The sequence below is a fragment of the Mustela lutreola genome, chromosome 8, assembly GCF_030435805.1.
Source record: "Mustela lutreola isolate mMusLut2 chromosome 8, mMusLut2.pri, whole genome shotgun sequence".
Taxonomy (NCBI): Eukaryota; Metazoa; Chordata; class Mammalia; order Carnivora; family Mustelidae; genus Mustela; species Mustela lutreola.
This window is the reverse complement of record NC_081297.1, coordinates 29,559,980-29,585,490: the sequence shown is the minus strand read 5'-3', so window position 1 is coordinate 29,585,490 and position 25,511 is coordinate 29,559,980. Positions and strand designations below refer to the sequence as shown.

Here is a 25,511-nt window from a genome sequence, read left to right as displayed (position 1 = left end):
TGAAAAGGCTACATGCTGCGTGATCCCAACTCTACAACTTTCTGGAAAAAATAATTATGCCTCCCTCATAATTACCCCTCCCGAATACCCAACTTTTTTATCAACTTGGATGGGACTGGAAGAGATTATGCTGAGTGAAATAAGTCAAGCAGAGAGAGTCAATTATCATAGGGTTTCACTTACTTGTGGAGCATAAGGAATTACACAGAGGACATTGGGAGAAGGAGAGGAGAAGTGATTTGGGAGAAATCAGAGGGGGAGATGAACCATGAGAGACTGTGGACTCTGAGGAACAAACTGAGGGTTTTGGAGGGGAGATGGTGGGGGGTTGGGTGAGCCTGGTGTTGGGTATTAAGGAGGGCACGTATTGCATGAAGCACTGGGCATGGTGCATAAAAAATGAATCTTGGAACACTGAAAAAATAAAATTAAATTAAGAAAAAAAGATTGCCAAGGATTCGAGGGAGGGAGGTATAAATAGATGGAGGGCAGGGGGTTTTTAGGGCAGTGAAACTAGTCTATATGATACTATAATGATGGATAAGTATTATCATATGTTTGTCAAAATCCAGAGAACATGCACCGGGAGGGAGCCCAAGTGTGAACTATGGACATTGGGCTCTAAGGATGTGTCAGTGCAGGTTCAACATATTTAATAAATGCACCACTCTGGTGTGGGAACTTGATGGTGGGGAAAGCTCTGTGTGTGTGTGTGCACGCGCGCGCGTGCGTGTATGTGCCGACGGGGGCACAGAAGGTATATGGGAAATCTCTATACTTTTGGCTCATGTTTGCTGTGAACCTAAAACTACTTTAAAAAATAAAGTTGATTTAGGGGCACGTGGGTGGTTCAGTAGGTTAAAGCCTCTGCCTTCAGCTCAGGTCATGATCTCAGGGTCCTGGGATCAAGTCCCACATCAGGCTCTCTGCTCAGCAGGGAGCCTGCTTCCCCTCTCTATCCGCCAGTCTCTCTGCCTACTTGTGATCTCTCTCTGTCAAATAAATAAATAAAAATGTTTAAAAAAATAAAGTTGATTTTAAAAAGTGTGTATATGTGTCTATATATAATAAATATAATTTGTATTTAAAGAGTTCAATAATGTATCTTTTCTTTTCCAGCTTAATATGACTTATTTAAAAGAAACAACCCCTCTCCCTTCTCCCAATCATAGAACAGCAGGTTTGCTCCAGATTTCATCCTGTTTTTTGGGGGTGGACACTGCTGTCTGTGTGGGGCTGGGATCTCACAGACCAGCATTCTTAACTTCAGAGGAACCCAGGAGTGAGGAAGAGGCTGCCTTAGGGGGATTTCCACTGCGAAGATAAAAGATGAAGCAGGAGGGCCCAGCAGATACCTCGCTGGGACAGCACTCTGTCAATTTCATATCTGATATAAGGTCTCACTGCCTCTTTGTCAAAGACCTATTTTGTCACCACTCGTCCTAACAGAACACTATAATCATGAAATTTTTAGTTAGAACACACCTTAGAGGTAAGAAAGACCCAGTTCTGGGGCACCTGGGTGGCTCAGTCACCTAAGCCTCTGCCTTCGGCTTGGGTCATGATCCTGGGATCGAGCCCCACATCAGGCTCTCTGCTCAGTGGGAATTCTGCTTCTCCCTCTGCCTCCCTCTCTGCCTACTTGTGATCTTTCTCTCATAAATAAATAAAATCTAAAAAAAAGAAAAGAAAAAAAAAGAAAACCCAGTTCTGATGAGAAGACAAAGGCCCTCCGAGGGAAATGACTAGGTTAAGGTCCTTAAGACGGAGGGAGGATAGAATCTGGGATTCATGACAGTGTGGATGCAGGCACTTCTCCCAGACACTCTGACCCCAGGGACATTCCAAAGGGAATAAAAAACAATCTCTGGTACTCTGGGCTTTAAAAGTGATAGTGTGTTTTGCACGAACAGAAAGATTCCACCCAAGTCAGATCTCCTTTCTGGGGTGGGTTTCAAAGGAGGTACAGTGGAGATGGAGCAAGAGGGCTGTGGGCTCTCATCTCAGTAAGTCACTGCGAGGAGGTCCTGTCAGCCCAGCCTCTTCCCTGCTCTACCTTCCCCTCTGGCCCGTCCACACCCACCTACTTCCACCGCAACTCCGCAACTCCGCAACTCCGTGTCTTCCTTTATCAGGCCTAGCAAGATAGCACTGTTCCCAACTGGGAGCAGAAAGCTTCGGCACAGTCCTTGGGCTTCTGACTTACCTTGGACATTAAAAGGGGAAATTCTTCTCTTAAACCGGTTTCACAATTCCAACGTCAAAGAATGCCATCAAGTCTGCCTAAAAGTCTGACCCATGGATGTGATGTGTGTGACTAACTCTAATTATACAAGAACTGATCTCTCTCTCTCTCTCTCTCTCTCACTCACTCACTCACACACACACACTGAAATGCAGCGAAGAAGTTCCGTCCCCAAATGAAACAAGCTCTTCCCTACTGCTCAGAAATTGCAATGAGGCTTAAAATGCATAGGCTTTTCCTCACCTGATTAACAGATACAAAAGACAGGTGTTTATGGGCAGCAGGTATAGTAGGAGAATAAGTAGAAGCATATACAGGTTCCTATAGAGCAAAGCAAGAGGATTAGAGGTGAAAAGAGAAGGTTTATCAGAGCTGGGAGGGGAGGAGTAGAGACAAAAACGAAGTATCTCAACCAGGATGTTAATTTACTCATTGCAATTTCAGTTCTCTTTTCAAGACAGTCCCTTCTATTTGTTTGTTTTCTTAGAGGGCTAACAGAAACCCATACCAGCACAGTAAATACAATCGAGTCAGTTCTGTGCAGTAATTACGTGAGTTAATGACAAGATTACTGCAGTCTCTACCATATTCAGTTACAGAGAGGGGAACCCCAAAGTTCATCGACAGGTTCAGCATTTACCATAAAATCTCTTACTTAAAGTCTTTAAGGTTTGTCATTATACGATTAAAAAAAAAATTAAATAGGATAGCTGTCTTCTCTGGATAGAGGTGGCATCTTCCCTGGGAGCAAGAAACCAAACAGCGAGAGCTTAAAAAGGAAACACCAGTGATGAAAATTATACATGGCGAGGTCGAATTGTGGCTAGAATCTAGAGGACACCTACATTAGAGTCAGGCTTACCCAAAGCAGATTAGAAATGGCACTATCATCTGCAAATCCTCCTTCTTCCTACAGGTTAAAACAAACAGGAAACATTGCAGAGTGCTGGAAGAGTAGGGTAGGGTTAGGGTGTCACAAGCACTCTCAAGGAATTGGTGCCTGGGTTCACTTGGACGCATGCACAAACATGCTCACACAGTCGGTGACACAAACACCAGGGAAACTCCTATCCCATCAGTGAGATGATAATCTTTCATTTGCAGATCATACCCTCCGCCTTTCTCTCCCTCCTCCCTTAGCTCTTTGAGGCGACTTCTTTCTCCTGAACTGTAATTTGGAATTTCAATGTCAGCAGACAATTAGACCATGAATGTGGCAGATCTACCTTTGTTCAATTTTCAAGAACATGCTTCGGGACATCACAGATCTTAGCTTGATTCACTGACCAGATACTACTGAGCACAGCTGGATATTAACTCCACATCTGTGACTCAGACACAGAACTTGTAATGGCACATTCTATAAAGGGATTTTATTTCCTGGAAAAAAGTCTGATATATTGGATGATTATCTTAAACTGTAGGGGAGTCATGACATACCTTGATGTCAAACATGCCAAAATGAGGTGGAAATTTTAAATAATCACATGGTTTTAAAAAAATAAAATAAATAAATAAATGCAATTGAGTGGTAATGGAGAGACTCCCGCTTTGAAAACTTTGTTCCATTTTTCTCGCTCTTTGGATGGAACAAGTTAGCCTGGAGGGACCGGTCTACGGATAACACTCAAGTGCACACATTCCGGACAGTGTGGACCTGGCCAAATCCACAAACCACATGGCTTTCCCATCTTCAGAACTAATTATACTTGCTATAAAAGCAGACATGCTTAAGTCAGGTTAGCCCTGCCCTGGACTAAGCCAAGAACAGGAGAAAGAAGAGAGAAGAAAAGAAGAGCAGCAACGGGAGAGAAAGGGAGAGAGAGAGGAGAGAGGAAGAACCCAGAATGGTGATTACAGGAAAGGAGGGAGTCCAGTAAACAAATGATTTGTGCTCTGAAGCTCCAATGCGGGGGGGGCGGGGGGGGGCAAAATAAATCTGGAAAGCAGGGAACTGCTGTTAAGTGAGGTGTTCTCTGAAACACAACCAGTCTTTTTATAGGGAATGGGAAGCTCTTAGTTCCCCAAATCTATTCATGGGCCAAGAGAGATTTTCTTCCCAGGAAGGATCCAGAACGGGATGCCAGCTAGAGCATCAGGAATTTGTTTTGTCTGGGGACCAACTCTCTGACAGAAACAAGACCCTTATAGATTTTTCAAGGCATCGTTCATTGGTTTCTAATGCGGCCACTAGACAATCTAAAATTACTTGTGCTGCTCACATTTTATTTTTACTGGACAGCGAGGATTTTCATAGGGGCCACAGGCGTGATTTATAGGGAGTCCCGTCTATTTCCTGCCTCCTCTGCATTTCTCCAGGCTGCAGCTCACAGGGTTGTGCTTACAACATACAAAAGCAGGAGGAAGGCGGACGGGCCACCACAGTTCTGTGCCTTTGATGAATTCACAAACTATGCTGGAAGTGAAGCTCTGACTGTATAACCAGCTCTCTTCTTCTCTGGGTGGAAAAAATGGAAGGTTCTAGAACTTGCTCCCCTTAGCAGAGCTCTCCATCAGCAAGTCTAGATCCAACCCAGGCAGTCGATCCCATCTGCATGCACCACATGGCATGAATATCTTTCTTTCTCCGGGCAGCATTCAGACACCCAGGAGCAGAGACGTCTCTCGAGCACCGTTCAGCTGTGGTGGGACCGTATGAAGACAGATTAGGTTTAAGGCACCTCACATCTGAGCCCAGCGAAGGTGTGACCGAAAAATATTGCCAGCCCTTAGGATGAAAAGAAGCCGAGGGCTTATCAGGGGCCATGTGAAAACCACTTGACCTCAACAGAATCTGAGATTTCCCAATGTCTGTTACAAAAGCCCAAAATAGATCGGCTTATTTTAACTTCAAAGAGCTTACTGTCTCAGGCCCTGGCGAACTAGGTCACTGAGGAGGAGGAGGAAGAAGAGGAGGAGGAGGCAGAGTGCATTCACGATGGCTGCGGCATCTGCAATGTCCCGGAGCACAGAGACAAGTCTGCACACTTGGGTCCCAGGCATGCTTAGAGCCCCGGCGCTCCCATGGGCTATGCTCTCCCCCTGGGCAACGACAGTCACCACCTCAGCACCCCCGCCTGCTGAAAACCCAAGTGGGGCGAAGTTCAGATCTCATCCTCTACTCACAGCTCAAATGATTCCCCCCTCACCTTTTAAGGGGTCGGGCGCCTATCCCATTCACTGTTCCCGAGGAGCCCAGCTACCTTTCTGCATGAGAGCTGTATCTGAATTTTCGCCAACCCCATATGGGCCTGTCAGCTCCTATGGCTTCTCTGCATCTTCCAAAATGACCAACAAGAAGTGAGTGTTAAAGTTATTGTTGAACCGATGATTTCAAGACCCTTTTAAATAAAGTGTGTGGGCAACAGGGATACATCGAGGGAGCCCGGTTTTTGTTTTTGTTTTTTCTCCACTTCAAGATCGCATTCTTGAAATCCAGATTTCGCCCACATGCTTTTAAGTCAGCTGTATTAGAGAACTTTACAAATAGCTGAAATGATGTTTTCAGTCATTATCTTTAATATCTTATATGTCTCAAACACGAAAATACAAATTGTTGTTTCAATTCAACCTAAGAGAACACACAAGGACCATATCAAATAGCACCAGAATTCTCGTGGCTGAAATGATGTTTTCAGCCACTATCTTTAATATCTTATATGTCTCAAACAAGAAAATTCAAATTGTTGTTTCAATTCAACCTAAGAGGACTCACAAGGACCATATCAAATAACACCAGAATTCCCGCCTTAGCATCCTACACGGGCACCTCCCTTCCATGGAAGTTTCTGAATGGCTACTGGTCACATTCACAGTTCCTCTCTTCCATAGATTTTAAGTTGTTTTAGAACTAAAAGAGGTACAGGGGCTCATCCTAGTGGAACTGTTGGTTTTTTGGGGTTTTTTGTTTGTTTGTTTCTGTTTGAAGATTTTTGCTCCTAGAAGTTGGCCAGTGGACACGTGACAGGTGGCCACCTTGTCCCCAGCCAGGACATGCATTTGCAAGCATAGGGCCAAGCGACAGGAAACTCACCATCAGCTCTGAGAGTGCGCACTGACTGGTCCAAAGCTGGTCATCATCACATTAGTAATTTAATAATTTGTCAGTATCGAAACACTTGCCAGTATCGATCACAGAGCATTTCTTGTTTTTTTTTTTTTTTTTTATTACCTGATTTTAATTTGTAACGAATTTTGCTATACATTTTCAACATGAGGCACACCTGGCTCCTTGTAAAACACGCTCACAATAATAAGTAATAAGAAAGTAAGTACTCACTGACCACACATATGTCCTTGTTTTGTATTTTTCAGTTTTTAAATCTTAGCACAGGACATTCAAGACCGCATTGTAAATGCATCTTATAAATGGCTTGTGGTCAACTAAAGATTGTTACTCTAAAGATTTTAATAACACCGTAATGCCAAAATGACTTCGCTTTGGAAGGTTTTAAACCGAAGTGAAAGTACACACTTCAAAATATAGGAGCTTGCTTGCTTCACGCACTATGTACACAGTGCTGTTCACACTTTGATAGCATCTCAAGGCTTGACCTTTTGATCAGTTTCAGCTGCTGTGAGGCAGATGTGCAGTGTGTACCCGAGGCAAGACAGCGCTTCCCAGAGTGGGCATTAATTAGGGCATGCTTGCCTAGCTGATACACTTCCAAGCGTGATGTTAGTTGAATGCTTTTTCTGAACATAGAGAACGTTACCTTCTTCTTGAGGGACTGTTCCGTTTCTTGTATGTGCAGGCTGCTGGTGACAGACGCCTTGCCATACTCCTGCTTTCTGATGAGTCTGTTTTTCCAATCTTCTTCCCCACTCTTCTTCAACAGTGCTAACCTGGGGGGGAAAAATAAGCCAACCAAAAGGGGTTCAGCACCAAACTCTACCTTGTAACAGAAGCATAGTTTGGGTAAGTTAGTCTTTGGCCAAAACATGACCACAGCTACCAACTTTCAATCTTTTTGAGTTTCATTTATTCTGAAAAAAGTCCTGCCTGGAAAATTAATACAAGCATCCCCTTTTCTAAGATGTCCTTTCCCCCAAATCTTAGTATCAGCATTCCGCCAGAGGAATTACCTTTGTGTTTTTTTCCTTGCCCTTGGGCTGAGAACAAGGAGATGAAGGTAAACCATCCCCAGAGGAAAAAATGTTTTCTAGTGACCCCTTCTGGTCACTTTGTGGAATAACATTTAACAGCTACAGCTGGATGGACAGTACTCCTTTGCAGAAAATTTAGCAGAAATGGCTTTGAAAACTTAAAGCTATAAGGAACTGACAATCACTTCATATCTTTCAAGAAAAGGCAAAATAAGATGTTTAAGATTTTCATCTCTCTGTACTCTAAGCCCTGTTCTTTTCCTCCAAAGGTACGTGGTCTCTCCAATCTATCTTAATATGGAAACTATTCTCTACAAATCTGTTTTAAATGTTTTAAAATGACTCCAACTTTCCTCCTGGGGAAAGCCACATACAAAAAAAGAATCTAATTAATTGGGGTTTTTTACCTAACCTACTTTAGCTCAATTTGATGTGACCTGGTACCAAGCTGCCTGGATGCTACAGCCTGGGAAAAGGCTGTTTCCATGAGCATAAGGTTTCTTCAGCTTGCTCTCCTATGATGAATGAAGCTGTATCAGGCACTGAAGTTGGCCAGACATAGGAAAGATGAAAGGAAAAAAAGTGATCACTAAACTCATTTCAGCTGCTGTTCAAATAATGTAAAGATTGGGGGGAAAGGCATTAGACGGCCCCCGCCGTTCTTCTCTGCCGAGCCTGCTGGGTGGGGTCTTTTGAACATCCTAGTGCATGTCCATAAATGGCATACTTGAAAGCACATCAGCTCTAGCCTGGCCGTGAACTCTGGCCCAGTAGCCTGGCATCCTTTCCTTGTTGGTAATTCTGGGAACTGGACTCAATGGTCTCTTAGGTCCCTTCTACTCATCTTCCTGACTCCACTAATGAAAGTTTTCCTATGCAAATAAGAAAAACAAATGTTGCAGTACTTAAATAAGAATCTACTTCCATCTAAAAATTTGTACATAATCATACCTTGTCTATTCATTCAAGGAATGGAAAGTAAGCACAAAGAAAAGGAGTCCCCTAAAAGGGAAGGAGTTTCAAGCTCTGGACCTATTCCCTTCTCTTCCTTTTCCTTTCTTTCCTTTCCGCTATGTTAGAGCACATAAGACCTCACACGACCATTCTATAAAACTGATACAATGCCACCTTATTGTGATATTGTGATTTACAATAAGAAATTTGTTCTTGGATTTCATCACCCTTCTGGGTCTAGAGCTGCTAAACCCCTTGAAATTTCCTAAGTGATGAGAATGACAGAGGTGTCTTTATATTAATCAGGTGACCTTAGGGAAGCCCTTAAGGATGGGGACTGGTTGCCAGGAGAACCAATCATGTGGTTTGTGATTAGAGGAGTGGGACTTACAGTCCTATTCCCTGACTTCTGCAGAGTGGCTGGTGGTTGAATCAGTCACCAATGGCCAATGATCCAATCAACCATGCCTATGGAATGAGGTCTCCATGGATACCCAAAAGGATGGGGCTCAGAGAGGATTGGAAGCTCAGTGCCCTTTCTTTATACCTTACCCTATGCATCTCTTCCATCCAGCTATTCCTGTATTATAACCTTCTACAAGGAGGATGAGATCTAGTAAGGATGCTCTAGTAAATCAAATCCAAAGAGGGGGTCATTGGAATCTCTAATCTGTAGCCTATAGGGTCAAAAGTCCAGGAGACAACCTGAACCTTCCTCTAGCATCTGATATGACAGTGTGTGTTAAGGGGGCATCGTTATGCAACAGAGCCCTTAACCTGTGGCATCTGAAGCCATCTCCAAGTAGACAGTGTCAGAATTTGCTGAATTGCAGGACTCCCAGCTGGGGTCAGAGACATGCTTGGTGGTAGAGGAAAATAACCCACGTTGGCAATTAGAGTCAAAATCCTAAGACAGACCCCATTTGGCTGAAGGTGCCATTTAGCCCTGCATTCTAAAGCCTGTGATGTTTGACAGTACTCTGCATGCTACCAGGGCCAGTTCATGTACTTGAAAATAAATGCTCAGTGCCTTCAGGTGTTTTCATGAGACTACACAATGATTTCTCTTTTCTCTAATTATTTTGAATGAATCAGTTTTATGCTAATAAGGAAAAATAACCAAATAAAATCAGATCATGAAAAAACAACTAGTATTTGCATAGAGCTTTCAAAGTATCTATGTACTTGCACAGAGTATTTCCAAGCATCTACAAGTGAGATTTTAAGAAAATGAGTATGCTGGTATTTTTACACCCGAATGAAGAAGTACTTCCAACATGCCATCTCATGAGAGACATTCATCTCCTTGCAAACTGGTCTTGGGGCTGGCTTCTGTCTCTTACTTCCCCTTTGACACAGACAGTAGTTCTTCATCTTGACCATCTACCTTTTTAATCAGATTTGATCCCAAGTGAGCTGAGAGAATCTAAAAAGTCGAATTCATCCCCGTGAGCTGAGCTTATGGGAAATCCTGTGCTACAGTCTTTGAGGACATTCTTGAAACAAAGCTCCTGGGTGTCTGGAGCAATGAAAACATAACCCAAATAACCATACGGTTTCCTTGATGGCTGCCCTGAGTGCACGTAAACCTGACTTAGAAAAAACAAACTGTAGACTCTACAATCACTTTATGGCCCACCTCATGCTCTACCGGTTCCAAAGAAACTGAAGATTATTCTGAGGCGACAGATGAGGCATGAGTGCACACACAGATGAAGGATTTCACTGACTGAGATCACACTGCATGTCAGGTAGTGGTGGTGGTGGTGGGCGGTTGCAGTTAGAGGGGAGGGGCAGGGAGATGCTGTGCCCAGGGAGGGGTGCCCTGCCTCCCAGAGCATGGCTTGTCTGTCTCCATTAGTGTGTTAGCTGACCAGACCCATTTGTGTCTGAATGTTTTAGAGACTGCATAGTATTCTGGGTTTCTTATAATGTTGGCTTTTTTCTCCCCTGTAATGGCCTTAATTTCAGGCCCCAAACCTGAAATCTTGCTTCTGGATGTGCTGGCAGGGTCTCATCAGGCACTTCCAAGGACTACAGGGTCAGCAGAATCACGTGGAACAACTGGCATTTTAACTTAGGCCACACAGTACTGGGACCCTGCCCTGGCTTACTGAGTGCCAATGACGGCTAACTTTAACGAACAACACGTGCTGAAACTTACATGCATTATGGTTTTCCTACTTGGTGATCCGCAGGCTGGGAAGGGCAGGAGACCTTTCCAAACCCTTCTCCTGTGATTCCATGACCCGCTGGTGGGGGCCAAGGAGCGAAAGGTCTGCTCCCACATACGACATAAATTACTGCCTATGCAATTCAAACAACTGTCAGCGCTTTTCACATCCGCCAAGTCCAAGCGCTATTTACAGGGCTGTGATGCTGACAGCCTGGGCATCTGCTTGGTCTGAGGCGGGGAGCCCTGTGAGTGGCATTGGGTTAGCCTATTAACCCCAAGGCCTGGCTGGGGGCCACAGGCGCTGTGTGCTTCCAAGGCCGCCTGGGGAAATGTCTGCCTCTCTCGCCAAGGCCCACACTTTCTCAGCAGGGAATGCTGGCCTGACAGGCCTGTGTTCAGCCCCATCTAAGAGGCCAGTCTGATTAGAACGGGTTTTGCAGGCTCCCTGCCGTTGGGGCTGGGTCAAATGTGGGACAGGCAAACCATGTGCCCCTAATCTTAAGTATGGTTTTTTTTTTTTTTCCTTCCCCCTTTGAATCACTGGCACCCCACAGATTTCAGATAGGACAGACCAGCACAGATCAGTACTCCTATCAGATCTTGGTCTTGGCTGGTTTGCAGGCTGCTGGAGTAAGCTCCTGTGTCTTTTAAATGAGGACACATCAAAGATCAGAGAAGACTCCTGGGGCCTGAATTCTTACGTAAATCTGGGGGCCCCTCTGGTGGCTGAAATCTTGAAATCTTGAGCAAGAGCCTCCAGTCCCTGTGGGGGGAGCATGGATGCAGTCTGGTGGGGTGGGAAGCAGGGGATTGGGGGGGAATGCAGGGGCCAGAGCAGGCCTCTGCAGGGCGGACGGCTAGGCTGGTGAGGGCCAAGGATCACATTCTTTGCCATTCTGGGAGTTCACCTAAGCCCTCACACTCCACCAGTTCCCAATGAGAGGATGGCTTTCTTTGTTGCCTTGTTTAAAAATCTTTTCCTGAATCCCAAAGCACAGCTACAGTTGCTTTGGTAACTGTGGATAAGGTTCCTAATAGCCTAGTATACTTCTAAAGGGGTCTCAAGGGTCTTACCCCTAAAGAACACACAATTTATTTGACTTAGAATAAGAAGTACCCAAACAGGGGTGCCTGGGTGACTCAGTGGGTTTAAGCCTCTGCCTTTGGCTCAGGTCATGATCCCAGGGTCCTGGGATCAAGCCCTGCATCAGGCTCTTTGCTCAGCAGGGAGCCTGCTTCTCCCCCTCTCTCTGCCTGCCTCTCTGCCTGCTTGTAATCTCTGTCTGTCAAATAAATAAATAAAAAGAAGTACCCCGAACAGGGCCAATTTAAACCCAAATCATTTAGGCAATTATGAAACAGTTGATTTTACTAATCCACTACAAAAAGCCAATGGGTAGCCTGAGTGGTGCTAGTTATGGTTCAAACTTGACATTGCAGACATTAGAAAAGAGGAAGAAAGAAAAGGAGCCTTTAGGGACATCTCCTTGAACGACCTGCTTCCCCCAAAAGAGGAGCATACTGAAGCTTTCCTGTGATTTCTTAGTTACACTCTGAGTTACACTCTGACAGTCTTCCAAGTCCCAGTTATCAGAGTATAAAATGGGGACAGCATTGCCTCCCTGTAAGGGCTGCCTTCAGTACTAAGTGAGGTGGTCCATAAGAAATTCCAAGCGGGGGGATGGTGGATGACCCCTGGTGTCCCTCAGGACTCAACAGGACTCAACAGACCCACCTCCCAAGCAGGAAAGAGATGGATGCACAAGGCTAAGGAAGCGAAAGCTGCAGCTTTCTAAAAACAATGAAGGAAATCTGCGAAGTCCAGTCTCCACCTCTTACTAAGAGTCAGATGTGAATGTGGAATTGGAAATAGCCATGCAAAGAACACATGAATTGAGAAAATCCGTTCAGGAGGAGGCGAATCTTTTTCCCACCCCTGTCTCACTGACATTTCAGTCCTCCGTTCAGTTTCCTAGTTGGAACACAGGTGAGTGGCTAACATATGACAATCTCACCCCAGCTACGCAGGGGAGGTCGGAGGCCAGCCCCTGGGGTCGGTCCCTTCGCCCCCGTTGGGCCTTAGTGGCCCTTGGAACCGAACTCCTTCTTTGGTGAAACAGGGCAGTCAGAAGTTAAAATAAAGTTTGAAAGTTCCACGTGATATGTTACATCACAAAAGGGGAAAAAAAAAGGCCAAATAATATACAAAGAGCATTATTATTTTAAATAGGTCAAGCTTCATTCTTTCTTTCTGAACAGAAGGGAGGGATCAGAGCCCTGCTTCAGGAAAAACTACCACAGATGGACTGTAAAGATAACACCATTTGTGTTTTCAGCAAAGTACAAATAAAAATACTATCAATATAAGGGGGGGGGGGAGATCGCTGGCGATATATTTTCTAAGAGAAGTGTCTCTCATCTTTTATTAGCAGCTAAGCTCGTCATAAATTATGCTAATAGAAAATATACCAGATTTACCATAAACAGGGAGGTAAACCAAGAATTACTGCACAGTGGAGAGACACAAAACTTCTTCCTTGAAGGTTCAAAGTCCTAACAGACAGATTATACCCAAAGATGAGGGTTCTCCTTTAAGAGCCTGTGAAAGAAGGGGGCATACTTTTTTTTTACCCCAGTGAAATATTTTACCAATGAAACACCTGAACTTGTGTGTAAGTGGTATTAGTCATTAATTCCCTTAAATGATGTGTCTTCCTTCTCATCCAACCGATGATGAGGAGTAGGATCTCTGGGATCAAGCTCTCCCTGGGCCAGGTTTTGGTGGAGGAGGAATTCACACCAGCACAGGCCAGTGTCTCTGATTCAAGACCTCACTCCCATTTAGCTGATGGGGTATTATCTTCCCCTTCATCTAAGCCCCCGGCAGTCTCATCTACTGTGAATTTGAAAACAAGTGAAGGCAAAAGTACGTTAAGATTTAACAACCTTACTAATTTGTCGGTTGAGAAAGTCCCCATCTATCTAACCCTTTTAGGCATGGGGCTCAAAAAACTTGGACTTGGAAAGCAGAATGAGGAATTTTGATCGTGGTTTGATGTATAGTCTTAGGCAGTGCAAAATGTATCCAGAAACATCAGAGTGGCCACTGTCTGGCAGGGGAAGAAAGCTTCCGAATGGCGGGACGTGCGAAGGAAGGGTGCCGGCAGAGCGGATGGCGGACGCAGCTGTGCTGGTCACCCTAGAAAAGTATAGAGATCTTTCTGCATCTAGTGTTTTTATCGCCATGACATCTTTTGCTGTTCAATCCCACAGTGGCTAAAGGCTAACAAGGAAAGCACAGCCTGAAATATTTAGCCGTGGCTCCTTGTCCCTGTCCCATTTAAATACACCCTCTCAATTCTCCATTCGATTTTTGGAAACGAGGTTACAGTGTTACTGGATAGTCCAATGTCATCTTTCACAGCTACGACCTGACATAAAACTTCAAAACCCAGTTCACAAGAGTCCTCCGCTCCCCTTTCTGTAGGATAAGTAAAACTTAGGTTCCGATCCCAACGACGTCTGTCCCAAATATGGATCTGTCCTCATTTCATCTACATACACGTTACACAGACCGTCATGAAGGCTTAAGTGCGTTCAATTTGAAGCCACATGTCCGATGGGGAAAGAGCCAAGATCATTGCTCCCATCACGGGACAGTGCAAGAATTTCATAGGAAAGAGAGAAAACAGAATCCCAAACAAATAAGTAAGCCCAAGTCAGCATCCGCTCGTGCCCGTACCTGAGTCCAAAATTGGCACTCCTCCAGCATCACCGCCCCCTGTGTGGTCATGACGTCATCTCTGCCCATGGCTTGGAGCTTTTCCTACCAGCAACATGTAAGCTCCACCCCCAGGAGAATTACTCTGCCATCATTCAATCACGTTACCTCTCTTTAATGGACATGGTTTTGCCGGCTGAATCGAGGATGCCCTCCACCGCAGGCACTTTGATCTCTCCGGCAGCGAACATCGCACATGGACTCCTGGAGTATTTCTCCTGCCCTGGTTCCGCAGGATCTTGCTGCCTCCAGGACACGGGGGCTGCAGTGGGGGCCACAGTCTTCCCGGCAGCCAGACCGGTCTGCTCAGAAGGGGGCTCCCCGAACTCCGCCGCTGGGAAGAGAGGAGCCACGTCAGCATTCCCTTCTCCAGGCAGACATTCCTCCAGCTATCTACCCCGAGCGGCCCCACACACGGAGTGAGATGTGGGGGTGTGGGGGGTGTCACTCAATCCGCATGGATTCACGCCAATCTGTAGCACGCCATCCTCTGCGAGGAAACCAATCTGTCCGGGAGGTTACTGCACACAGCAGGTTTTGTGACAACTGGTCTTTTCCTGTGTGCAAGACACAGGAAGAGAGCTTTCACTACACACTATGGAATGCTTCTCCTCCTCCAAAACAATCCTTTTCACATTGCCAGTGGCCTGAATCACATGCTAAAACCACCAACGTAACGTACATGCCATCATTTTCTATAAATGCAGAAGGAAAATGAAAGCCCCAAGTAGCGGAGCTTACCAGTCTGCATACCAGGACCATGGAAGGAGTCTGGAAATCCACGGTCCTGGGTTCAAGTCCTCATTCCCTGTGCTTAGTGCAGCCCTTTGGGGTCACCAAGTCACAAAAGGGGCCAACAGGGCTAGCATTTCACAAGACTTATGTGAGTGAATCCTCATGTGTGAGAGCTCCGGCATTCCTATTGTTGGAAACTGATCAATCCACTGAACAGGTCATATTCAAGGGGAAGAGAGGTCTGGAGAAGAGTGGGTTCACTTGTGATTTGTCATCGATATGAGTTATAAACTGTCCTCCTACTTTAAGTAAAAATATTCACAGACACACACAACCAATCAAGCCAATACCAAAAACCCAGGTGGTTTCTAAAACTTCCGGAGCAGTAACCTACCTCTTAGTGAAAACTTCCTTCTTGGAACGTTCTCCATGTCGACCTTCTCTTCAAAGTGCTGCCTGTCCTTCAAGTCTGGGCTCCCCTGTGCGAGGCTTTTACCCATGGAGAATTCCTTCAGCTCGTCACCAAGGTGGGCAACGGGAGGATGGCCTAGTTCCAGGCTGCCCTTTCTCGGAACCGCATATTTGGGCTCCTTATGGCTGTCTCCTTCCCGGACTCTGTTAAAGGTAGGGCAGGGTGGCTCTGCTTCCTCGAAGGACCCATACTTTTTACCACCATCTCCACCTGTCAAAACTCTCTTGCTTTCGGCCTCTCCAAACTCTCTCAACATTCCTCTGCTCCCACTACTCTCTGCTGAAGGCTGCCAGGCTTGGGACTTCAGGATGCTTCTAACCGGAGAATCTGAATTTTCTATCGAAGAAGGAAACTTATAGTCAGTGGCACTCGTGTTGTCGTCCACAGACAGCTTTGTCCGAAGATCCCCCGCGTACATCGGCGTGACCATAGATGCCACAGTGGACACGGAGGTGTTAACAGTCGGTGAGAAAGGAATGAGCTTTCCACTTTGCACCTGGAAGGACATAGTTAAAGTGCAAAAAAGCGGATTCAAAAATACTATCTATATGAACCTCAGTAGGGATTGGCATAGAATGAATGACTACATTGGGGGCAGTTTCACGGCTTGTCTTAGCAGGAAGATGTATTTTCCTTTTTTTTTTTTTTAATATTTTATTTATCTATTTGACACAGAGAGACCACAAGCAGGCAGAGGGGCAGGCAGAGAGAGAGGAAGGAAGCAGGCTCCCTGCGAAGTAGAGAGCCTGACGTGGGCCTCAATCCCAGGACCTGAGATCATGACTTGAGCCGAAGGCAGAGGCTTTAACCCACTGAGCCACCCAGGCGCCCCAGGAAGATGTATTTTCTTAATCAAAATTAATCATTAATCAAAATCATCTGGGTGAAAAGCAGATTTCTCATCCTATTATTTTCTCCATAATGGATTCATTCCAGATGATTTCGGCAAGCAAATCATGAAAAGAAAAAGGTACTCGGCATGGCTATCCTTCTGAGGAAAGAAGTTATTACCAGACTCCCGACAGGTAATAGTTTATCAACTTAATTCCATCTAGGAGCCAACAGCACGATCCTGTATTTTAAGAACATACCCACACACTGGATTAGATTTATAGTGCACCCACCTGTTCCACCTCCCCGAGCGTGACCGGCTGAGTCTGATAGCGAGCGTTCATTCTCCTCTGTCTCATGTCTATTCTGTTTCGGGTAGAAATAGCTTTTGAGACTGGCTGAGACAATTTGTTAAACAAGGCCAACTTCTCTGCTAAGCTTAGAGTGGAGGAGTCAGGTTCACCTTGTTCAGCAGAATCTTTGCCCTCATTTGCCTGGTCTCTGGCTAAAGCTTTGTGGTGAGCAGATGCCTGTAATCTGAAAGGGATAAACATTAAAAAAAAAAAAAAAAAAAAAATCAGTGACAGAGATCAACACAGACAAAAGACCCTAAATTTTGAATATTAACTCTCTTCCAAGCGTCACTTAATTTTGAAAAGGACTGATTTCTCCCTACAGAAGTTGAATACAGGTGTAGGCACTGTTTAGCTATTAACAAGCCTGCGAATAGCAGAGGCTGTTACCAATTGGCTGTTACCAATGTCATGAAGGCAGAACTTTATCTCTAAATTATTTCTAAAAAGTGTATTTCCTCTTTAAGAGACTGAAGTCAGCTTGGTTATACCTTATCTTAGAGAGACGGTGTATCAGTGGTATCAACAACAAATAAGGCTAAAAGAGAATCCCAAGGCATTATCTATGGCATGTCTAGACACTATCTAAATATGTGGTTCGGGGGTGACTCAGTGGGTCAGTCCGTTGAGCATCCGACTCTTGGTTCTGGCTCAGGTCATGACCTCAGGATGGTGAGATCGAACCCTGAGTCGGGATCCGCACTCAGCCCAGAGTCTGCCTGAGACTCTCTTTCTCCGTCTCCCTCTGCCTCCTCCCCTCTACCCCTGTTCTCTCTCTCTTCCTCTCAATTAATCTTTTTAAAAAAATAAACATGTAGTTCAGAGGTATTCTTTTCTTTTTATAGGACTAGGAAATAATCTAGTCATTCTGTCAATAATATATCTGGAACAAGGAGTTTCGATTTTCACTTGCTAAACATAAATAGATCCATTTTAAAGATTCCTTCTCTCCTCAGTGCATCATTTTCTCTCATAGCTTCCTACCAGTTTTCTGAAAGGTATAGAGATCTGTAACTCCTAGCAACTTGAAAAAGGACATTTCAGGTGCTGCAAAATCCCTCCAGCTTCTGGGTGGGGGAGAAGGCCTCCTATTACCTGGTCGTGGTGAATCTTGGAAGGTTTATGACAACATAGGTTGAGGCAACTGGCAAATCCAGTTCTCAAACCCAGTGGACAGCATATTCTCTCTGAACACCAGTGAATCACCAGTTCATATGCTGCCCCAGACTAAAGAGCAGTAGACCCTTGCCTCTGGGTGGGGCCAGACCTATTTCTGCACTGTCATCTGACTTCCTTTAAACTTATTTTTGGCTCTTGTGTTTTGGTCCCTCACAGCAAAACAGGGGACACCTATGTGCCATAAGGACATACTTTCAAAACACAATTCAAAGCTTAGTAGTAAAACATCTAAGCTCAGACTCCATAGATGATTATTGTCTCAATCCCAAAAAGTCATGACCTTGTCTGTCTGTATATTAGAAAGAGATATAGTTGTTTCTAGCGTGTATTCATGACAAGTGTTTACAAAAACCAGGGTATTACTAGAATTTCAACATTCATGTCGAGTCCTCATTTTCGTATTAACCTTTATTAAGTGCTAGTAATTTAGATGGAGGATGAAATTTCTTAGAAAAGACTGTGATTATGAAAAACAGAAACAAAACAAATGAATGAGTGAGTTAGTGTGATCCTAGTTCCAATACATGATGTAAGCAGGGAGATAAAAGGTTTCCTCATGCAGGCCTACAGGAAGTTAGCAGCATCTCACACTACGACAACACAAAATGGCGCCCATCCCCAAAGGCAACTCCTTGCATTGACTCATTTCTCAAACACATGAAAGACATTCAGGATAATGAGATGCATCTGCTGTCTAGGACCTTTGGCCTGAGGGCCGCATGCAGCTACTTCCGTCCAGTACCTGGCAGGCTGCACAGTGCTCTTAGCTACACTGGGACTAGGAAGTCTCGCCATTACAGGCTGGGTGGCCCCAGAGCACGAAGCAGGGATAGGTTCACTTTAAAGGCAATTGCCAAAGAAGGAACATTCATGAGGAGAGAGAAGAAAAGAAGCGTTAAAGGAAAACATAGTTTTAAATTTCAGAAACCGTAAATAAATATTTTAACAAAATTATTTATTTATAAGTCCTCTGGGGGAAATTACCAAAGAACTTGAAAAGCAATTATAAACTGAGGAACTAAGAGACAGAGATGATGCAAAGTAAATGGAATAAGATTGGGTTTTTAAAGCTTGGAAAGGATTTACCCTGACTTCAGGGTAACATTAAAAAACAAAGAGCTAGGGCACCTGAGTGGCTCAGTCATTAAATATCTGCCTTTGGCTCAGGTCATGATCCCAGAGTCCTGGGATCAAGCCCACATGGGGCTCCCTGTTCGGTGGGAAGCCTGCTTCTCCCTCTCCCACTCCTCCTGCTTGTGTTCCCTCTCTCGCTGTGTCTTTCTCTGTCAAATAAATAAATCCTTTTTAAAATTTTTTAAAAATTTTAAATTTAAAAAAAATAAGAAAAAATAAAAAACCAAAAGAGCTGATCTGCTCAGAGTTCCTAATGAACACAAGAAGTGCTCCTCCACAGACACACCAGGAAGCTGAGGAACAGCTGGGTAAGGACGTGAGCAGCTGCTCTAACAGCAGGCCCACAGGTGTGGGCTGCAATACAGACGCCTCTTGGGGTGCCCATACCCTGAATGAGATGAACATGCTTTCTTCAGGAAGGCTGCATGTGGGTCCGGGGCAGAAGCATAAAAACCATTTCTAAAAACCATTTCTAAAAACCCAATAAAAATTTTCACTTGATTGAAACAATTATCTCTGAATGAATTAGTTTGGGAAATTCATTCTGAACATATTGGAGTGGACTGCTCAAGTACTGGAAAGTCCTCAAACTTCCAAGGAATTGTTTATGGTTTTCTGGTGACTATTTAAAAACAAATTTAAAAAACAAAACAAAAAACCCTCCAACCCCTTATCTTTTTGAGACAGCTGCTGAAATGATATCTGGGGTTTGCCTGAAAATGAGGCAGGAGGACAGGTGAAGTGGATGGAGTTTTGGGAGAGCCAAGACTGGCCGGGCTGCTGACTGTTGAAACTCGGTGGTCAGTACAGTCAGGTTCATTATGTTAATCTCATGGCTTAAGTCTTCCACTGTGAAAAAGATTAAGAGAAAGGCACAGACCAAAAAAATTAAAATTTGTCTTGAGGTTTTTCTAGGAGATACAACAGGCAACACACCCTGTTACAAAACTCAGAGACACCACTGGAAGGAAAATCCCAGAGTGTGAACATCTCTGTGGAGTCTAACCGAACCATCTCCTGATCACTTCATTTTTACTTAAAAGTCTTTAAATCTTTTTCTTTCTCTCTCTCTCTCTCTTTTTTTTTTTCCAAGAAAACTTTTCAGCCAAGGCCCAGAGGTCAGGAGGGGGTACTTACGTGGCTGCAATGGCCACCTCCTCGGTAGTAACGGGCTGGGTGTGGGATCGGTCCTGGAGCCGCCGCAGCCTTTGCTCCACCGCCGCGTTTCTGGAGCGTCGCTTAGGAACGTTTTTCTCATCAAATGATTTTTCCATTTCCTGAGATCAGAAACGATGCGGAATCCTTAAATGTTTGTGGAAAGGGCACTGGGGCTGCAGGGTCTCTGCTCTGTTCCCTGACAGGGCACGGCACCCCGGGAGGGACCCCCTGTGAGGGAGGTGTCATTCTCGGGGGAGTGCACCTATGCAGTGTTGGGGGGGGGAGGGTAGGGAGGTCTCACCAGCCAGGGGCTGAGAGGCATGTGGGCCAGGCCAGGCGGGCCAGGCGGGCCAGAGGGCCCCGTGCAGGGAGCAGGGGATGGTTTCACTTCAGGCACCTCAGTACACCTTACCCTGAAAAGCAGCCTCTTGGCAGCGACACTCAGCTTGGCTCGTTCGTCTACCTTCTCTTCATCTGTAAGAGGCCACAAAATAAAAACTGAACATTATTAGAAATATGTAGGTGAAGTCTCTGAAAAGTTTCCCAAGCCTGACCCTGGAAATCCTTTGAATGTAAGAATGGATGTATCAAAGATTATAATTTGCAATATTTTCCCCCTGGAAGGATCCCATTCTTCTGCTCAGTGAAAAGGTGCTAATTTCCTTTGCAATTAACCAGACAAAACTCGGTCTGGACAGGAATTCTCTACCGGTGAAAAATTGAGGTTTAAGAATAGATTTTATGGGCGCCTGGGTGGCTCAGTGGGTTAAGCCACTGCCTTCGGCTCGGGTCAAGATCTCAGGGTCCTGGGATCGAGTCCCGCATCAGGCTCTCTGCTTGGCAGGGAGCCTGCTTCCCTCTCTCTCTCTCTCTCTCTCTGCCTGCCTCTCCGTCTACTTGTGAACTCTCTCTGTCAAATGAATAAATAAAATCTTTAAAAAAAAAGAATAGATTTTATGACGGGGCGCCTGGGTGGCTCAGTGGGTTAGAGCCTCTGCCTTCAGCTCAGGTCGTGATCTCAGGGTCCTGGGATCGAACCCCCGCATCAGGCTCTCTCTCAGCAGGGAGCCTGCTTCCCCCTCTCCCTCTCTGCCTGCCTCTCTGCCTACTTGTGATCTCTCTTTCTCTGTCAAATAAATAAATAAAATCTTAAAAAAAAAAAGAATAGATTTTATGAAAGGAATTCTTTATTATTACACATAACAAGTAATTAACAACAAAAAGCTGCTGCTTTAGTAAGTCAGTTATTTTTTTTTTTTTTAAGTTATTTTGGTATTATTCATTCCACAGTTCTAATGCTCTTAAAAGGAAGGAAAAGCTCACCCGAGAATCTTAACTAGGTTTTTAGAGTCACAGAAAGAAAACCTGCAGCAAAGAAATCCGTAGACTCCCAAACCCCATCCTCTCAAAAAAAAGCAGAATCTTACAGAAACCTAATCTGGGTGAGATGACAGAGAAGTGACAAAAGGAAAACAGATACTTGCCCTCCGCGGCCGGCATTTCTGAATGCGAAGCAGACCTAGGAAAGACATTAGGCAAATAATAATAACAAAAAATTAGCTGGTGGGAATAGGTGATCCAAATAAAACATCAGATGAAAAGTTAAAGCAAAAGTAAAAATTCAATCGAACTCTCTTAAAGAATATCATCCTGCTAGCAATCCTCGTTGTGAATACACAGATACAGGTGTTAACGGACACAGTGCAGTGTGTGTGCACACAACCCAGCCTAGTGCACACCTCGTGGAGACAAAGGAGAACCGAGTGTGACTCATTAAACACAATTGGTCAGTTTGTACACAAACATCATCCTCTCTACGTAGAAGCATAGGACCGTGTAAAACTCAGATACGACAAGCAGACAGACATTTAGAAAGTGAGTGTAAAATCCCTAGTTCTTTGCTCGGGAAAATCTGGGGAATACTCACTGTGGTTTCTAATTTAACGAGGGCATAAGAAATGAAAAACAGTAAATGAAGAAAAATAACATGTCTCACTTCTTACCATCTGAACGCAACGTAAAACTGTACTGCGATACTGTTGCCACAGGCAGCATTCTTTAAAAATACATGTATACAAGCCACATAAATATTCCTTATAGATTAGATGGAGGAATGATGGAATCACCACAACCCATTTAAACATCGCCAGGACCGTCCCTGCGGGCAGATCCCGTACGATGGCTTTTACGTTCCTGGACTACAGAACTACACATCCCGCGTGCCTACCTATCCGATTCCTTTCGTTCGGCTGAGGTTATAGGTTGAGTTCTAAATCTCTCGGAAGTTTTTCTACTTTCACCAGGAGAAAAATAGCGTCTTGGTTTCCGGGACCCTCTTTCCCGTTCCACACCGGTAGGCAAGCCAACGCCTTCGGTTGACCTCTCCACCCGGGGTTGGCTTTTAGAATCATTGGGAGGGAGTGCACAGAAGGGAAACGAGAGACAGAGAGAGAGAATAAAGCAAAGGTTTATGCATCTCAGTGAGGCAAGGCCCAGACACCGCCAAATCCCGCCGCATGCCCCAACCATGCACTTGAAGGAGGGGGAGCAGTCCAGCGACCCAGTATTGTAGCTCTCTATTAGTAGCCAGAAGCAGAATGGTAGTTTTCAAGCCATTTCCTGGAAGATCTGCCCTGCACCCTGGTGAGCTAAGCTAATAGGACCCAATGTGGGACACACCGCAAGTGGCAAAGTGAATAATTCTGCCAAGGGCGTGCAAGTGACACATCGGGAGGGCGCGTGAAACGTCACCTACAGTTCGGGTTTCTTGCTGGCATGGACAGACTCCAGAAACGCATTTCGGAGCTGGGCGACAGAGACCTTCGTGTCCAGCACGCCGACTTCTGGGGGGGGCCCTTCAGCTTTGGAACTCTGTGGCTCCAGTTCTTGCCTGGACGCGGGGTCCTTACTCTTCAGGGCCTGCAGCGGAGGGGGGCCCGTGTAGTCAGACAGGGAGCGGGTGAGGACCTTGCGTTTCTTCACCAAGGCTTCCTGTCTGTGGCCTGTCGCCCTGGCATCTTGTGACACGGGCTGGCTCTGAACGTACAAGACCATCTCCTGTCTGCTTATCCTCTCAGCGGGCAGTTGCTGAGAGGGAGGCGGGTGTGACAGGCTCTCTGGTTCCTTCGGATGTTCTGAAGGCACTGGGCTCCCAGCAGGCTTGCCGACATCGTCGTTTCCAGAGGGGTCTTCGTGGCTTCGCATAAGCCCGTGGTCCTCCAACGCCAAAAGTGATTTCCTGCTTTTCTCGAGAGCTTCAGTGAAGAGCATATCTTCCTTGGCTTTTGATTCACAAATATGGAGAACGGGAGTATCCCTTCTCTCGCTTTCTAGAACCTTCAAGGTGGGAGGCTTTCTGACATTCTGGGCGGCGGACCCCCCCCAGCTGCATTCAGACACGTTTTCTGGGATCTCTGAGGTCACCAGCGTGGCCGTGTGAATGGGGTCCGCCGGCTGGACGTAGCCTCGGATCGGCTGTCCCGCGGAGCTGGCTGCCTTGCTCAAGACCCTATCAAAGGCCGAATTTTCTGACTGAAAGGACGAGCAATGGATGGGCACTGGCTGATGTCTCCTCTGAGTGAAGGGCTCGGAGGCCACCTCAGGGCTGCTGCGAGCACTCTCCTCTTTCACCATTTTTTCTCTAACCTTAACTCTTTAAGAAAGAAAAAGGATTTAAGTTTACAAAGTGCAGTGACCACTTCATGGGGAGAAAGCATGCGTGGATCCCAGACTACCCGTGAGTGGAAATCCACCCAAAGGCAGAACCCCCAGTGACAATGCACTTCTGGTGGCTCACGTCAGAAACTCATGGCCGGCCCGGTGAAGGATTTCGAGTTTCCAGATGTGAGTAGGCCAGTGTGGCACCAAACTCACTCTGCCCTCCATAAAGCTGAGACGGCTCAGATGCCGTCCTGGGGGAGAATGGCTGCCTTCTGACTGAACAAATGACCAGAAGCCACAGAAAAATCCATTAATATACAGCAGTATGCATGAGGGCACATTGAGGCTGTTGGTGGGAATCTGTGAACACTACACATACAGGCCCGGTGTGTGGACTCTGGGCAGGGGGAGTTTCCAAGTATGCATACACCTATGGACCAAATGGAATAATTTCACTGTCTCCTGGAAATGTAAGAACATTTGTGATTTTTAAAAATTTTTTAAGTGGAGCTCAAGACACAACACACAATCACCCCTTTCAAGCACTCAGCTAAACATTCCCAAGCGTTTTCATGCAATGCAGACTGTATTCATTCATTCCTAGGACATGTGACCAGTTTGGACATCATTACCACTAAGCATTGTAGCACCAAGAAGACTGTTAGAGAAAAGATATTTGTTGAGAGAACAGACTGAACGTTTTCTCCCCTTTGGAATTGCTAGTAGGCCCTTAGCTAAAAACTAAAGTGAAAAGAGTTCGCTGTCCTTTCTAGAGCTATTTAAGTATCTGAGAGCTAAAGTGAAATCCAGTTGAAAAGCTACAAAATCTTATTCTATTGCTGCAGAAGCAAAGTAGCCAACAACTCTGGCTGGGGCACCTAGGAGACCTCGGTTCACAACTGGCTCAGCCAGTTCTAGCTGTGTGGTCTGAGGCAACTTACCTGGCTCAGTTCTTTGCTTTTAAATGGAAATCCTAGTGACAAAATGTAATGTGATGTTGGCAAAGCACTTGGATAGCTTAGTACTAAGTACTCTTAGCGAAGAGTAACCATTTAATAGTGTTAGCTAGTACTTCTCTCTGCTTTCTGAAATGCCACATAGCGAGAGAGGAGAAACCACGGAAGCTGTTCAAGAATGGATTATTAATTGGCAATAATCCTTAGAAAGTAAAACACATTTTTGGAGCAGGAAAAGTGATTTCCTGGGGGACTATAAACACTCATGTACTGAAGATCAGTCAGCAAAAATACTTATTTATACTTTTGGAAGAGAATATTTCCTTAAATGACAAACGTACCCTGCTAAATTTGATATCAACTCCTACGTGTATTTCAACAACAGATGCAGGATATCTACATATATTTTGTTAACAAAAAATTAAACACACACAAAAGGCAATTACCATGAACAATCCAGGAAGGGGGAAAAAAAAGTATTCTAAGTAATTTTTTTTTTTCCCCCAGAGACTAGCCAGTGTTGGAGGTTTTCATATTTATAAGCTTTGTTAATCAAAAGAAGACTGAAATGTGGTTCAAGTTCTCCTGTGGAATGTGTCCTTCTAATCAGAGACAATCTGAATGTTGTCCTCCGCTAAGAACAAAGTGACTGTTAGAAACTCAGTATATGGGTGCTTTGTCCTGCCAGAGACTTATTCATTCTCCCTCCTTCCGCCTCTCCCTGCCCCCAACCTTAAAAATGAAATGATAGGGGGGTTTTTGTCTGCCTTT

The 25,511-nt window shown here is 45.1% G+C and overlaps 1 protein-coding gene across 15 annotated transcripts in view; it reads right to left on the bottom strand.

The window, feature by feature from the left end:
- The window catches only part of SVIL (supervillin), a 228,422-nt gene that overhangs the window by 42,297 nt on the left and 160,614 nt on the right, over positions 1–25,511 (bottom strand). For 6 of the 15 annotated variants that reach the window (XM_059184181.1, XM_059184179.1, XM_059184180.1 and 3 more), the window contains 12 exons: positions 22,880–23,776; positions 22,352–22,522; positions 21,609–21,643; positions 20,537–20,598; positions 20,104–20,243; positions 18,575–18,670; positions 16,594–16,837; positions 15,392–15,965; positions 14,371–14,596; positions 6,961–7,090; positions 3,108–3,155; positions 2,489–2,566 (listed from right to left, as the gene is read on the bottom strand). In XM_059184181.1, the coding sequence (XP_059040164.1) occupies positions 2,489–2,566; positions 3,108–3,155; positions 6,961–7,090; positions 14,371–14,596; positions 15,392–15,965; positions 16,594–16,837; positions 18,575–18,670; positions 20,104–20,243; positions 20,537–20,598; positions 21,609–21,643; positions 22,352–22,522; positions 22,880–23,776 (2,701 nt within the window). The remainder of the gene's footprint in view (positions 1–2,488; positions 2,567–3,107; positions 3,156–6,960; positions 7,091–14,370; positions 14,597–15,391; positions 15,966–16,593; positions 16,838–18,574; positions 18,671–20,103; positions 20,244–20,536; positions 20,599–21,608; positions 21,644–22,351; positions 22,523–22,879; positions 23,777–25,511) is intronic. The other 9 variants (XM_059184172.1, XM_059184174.1, XM_059184176.1 and 6 more) reach the window with 9 other exon arrangements.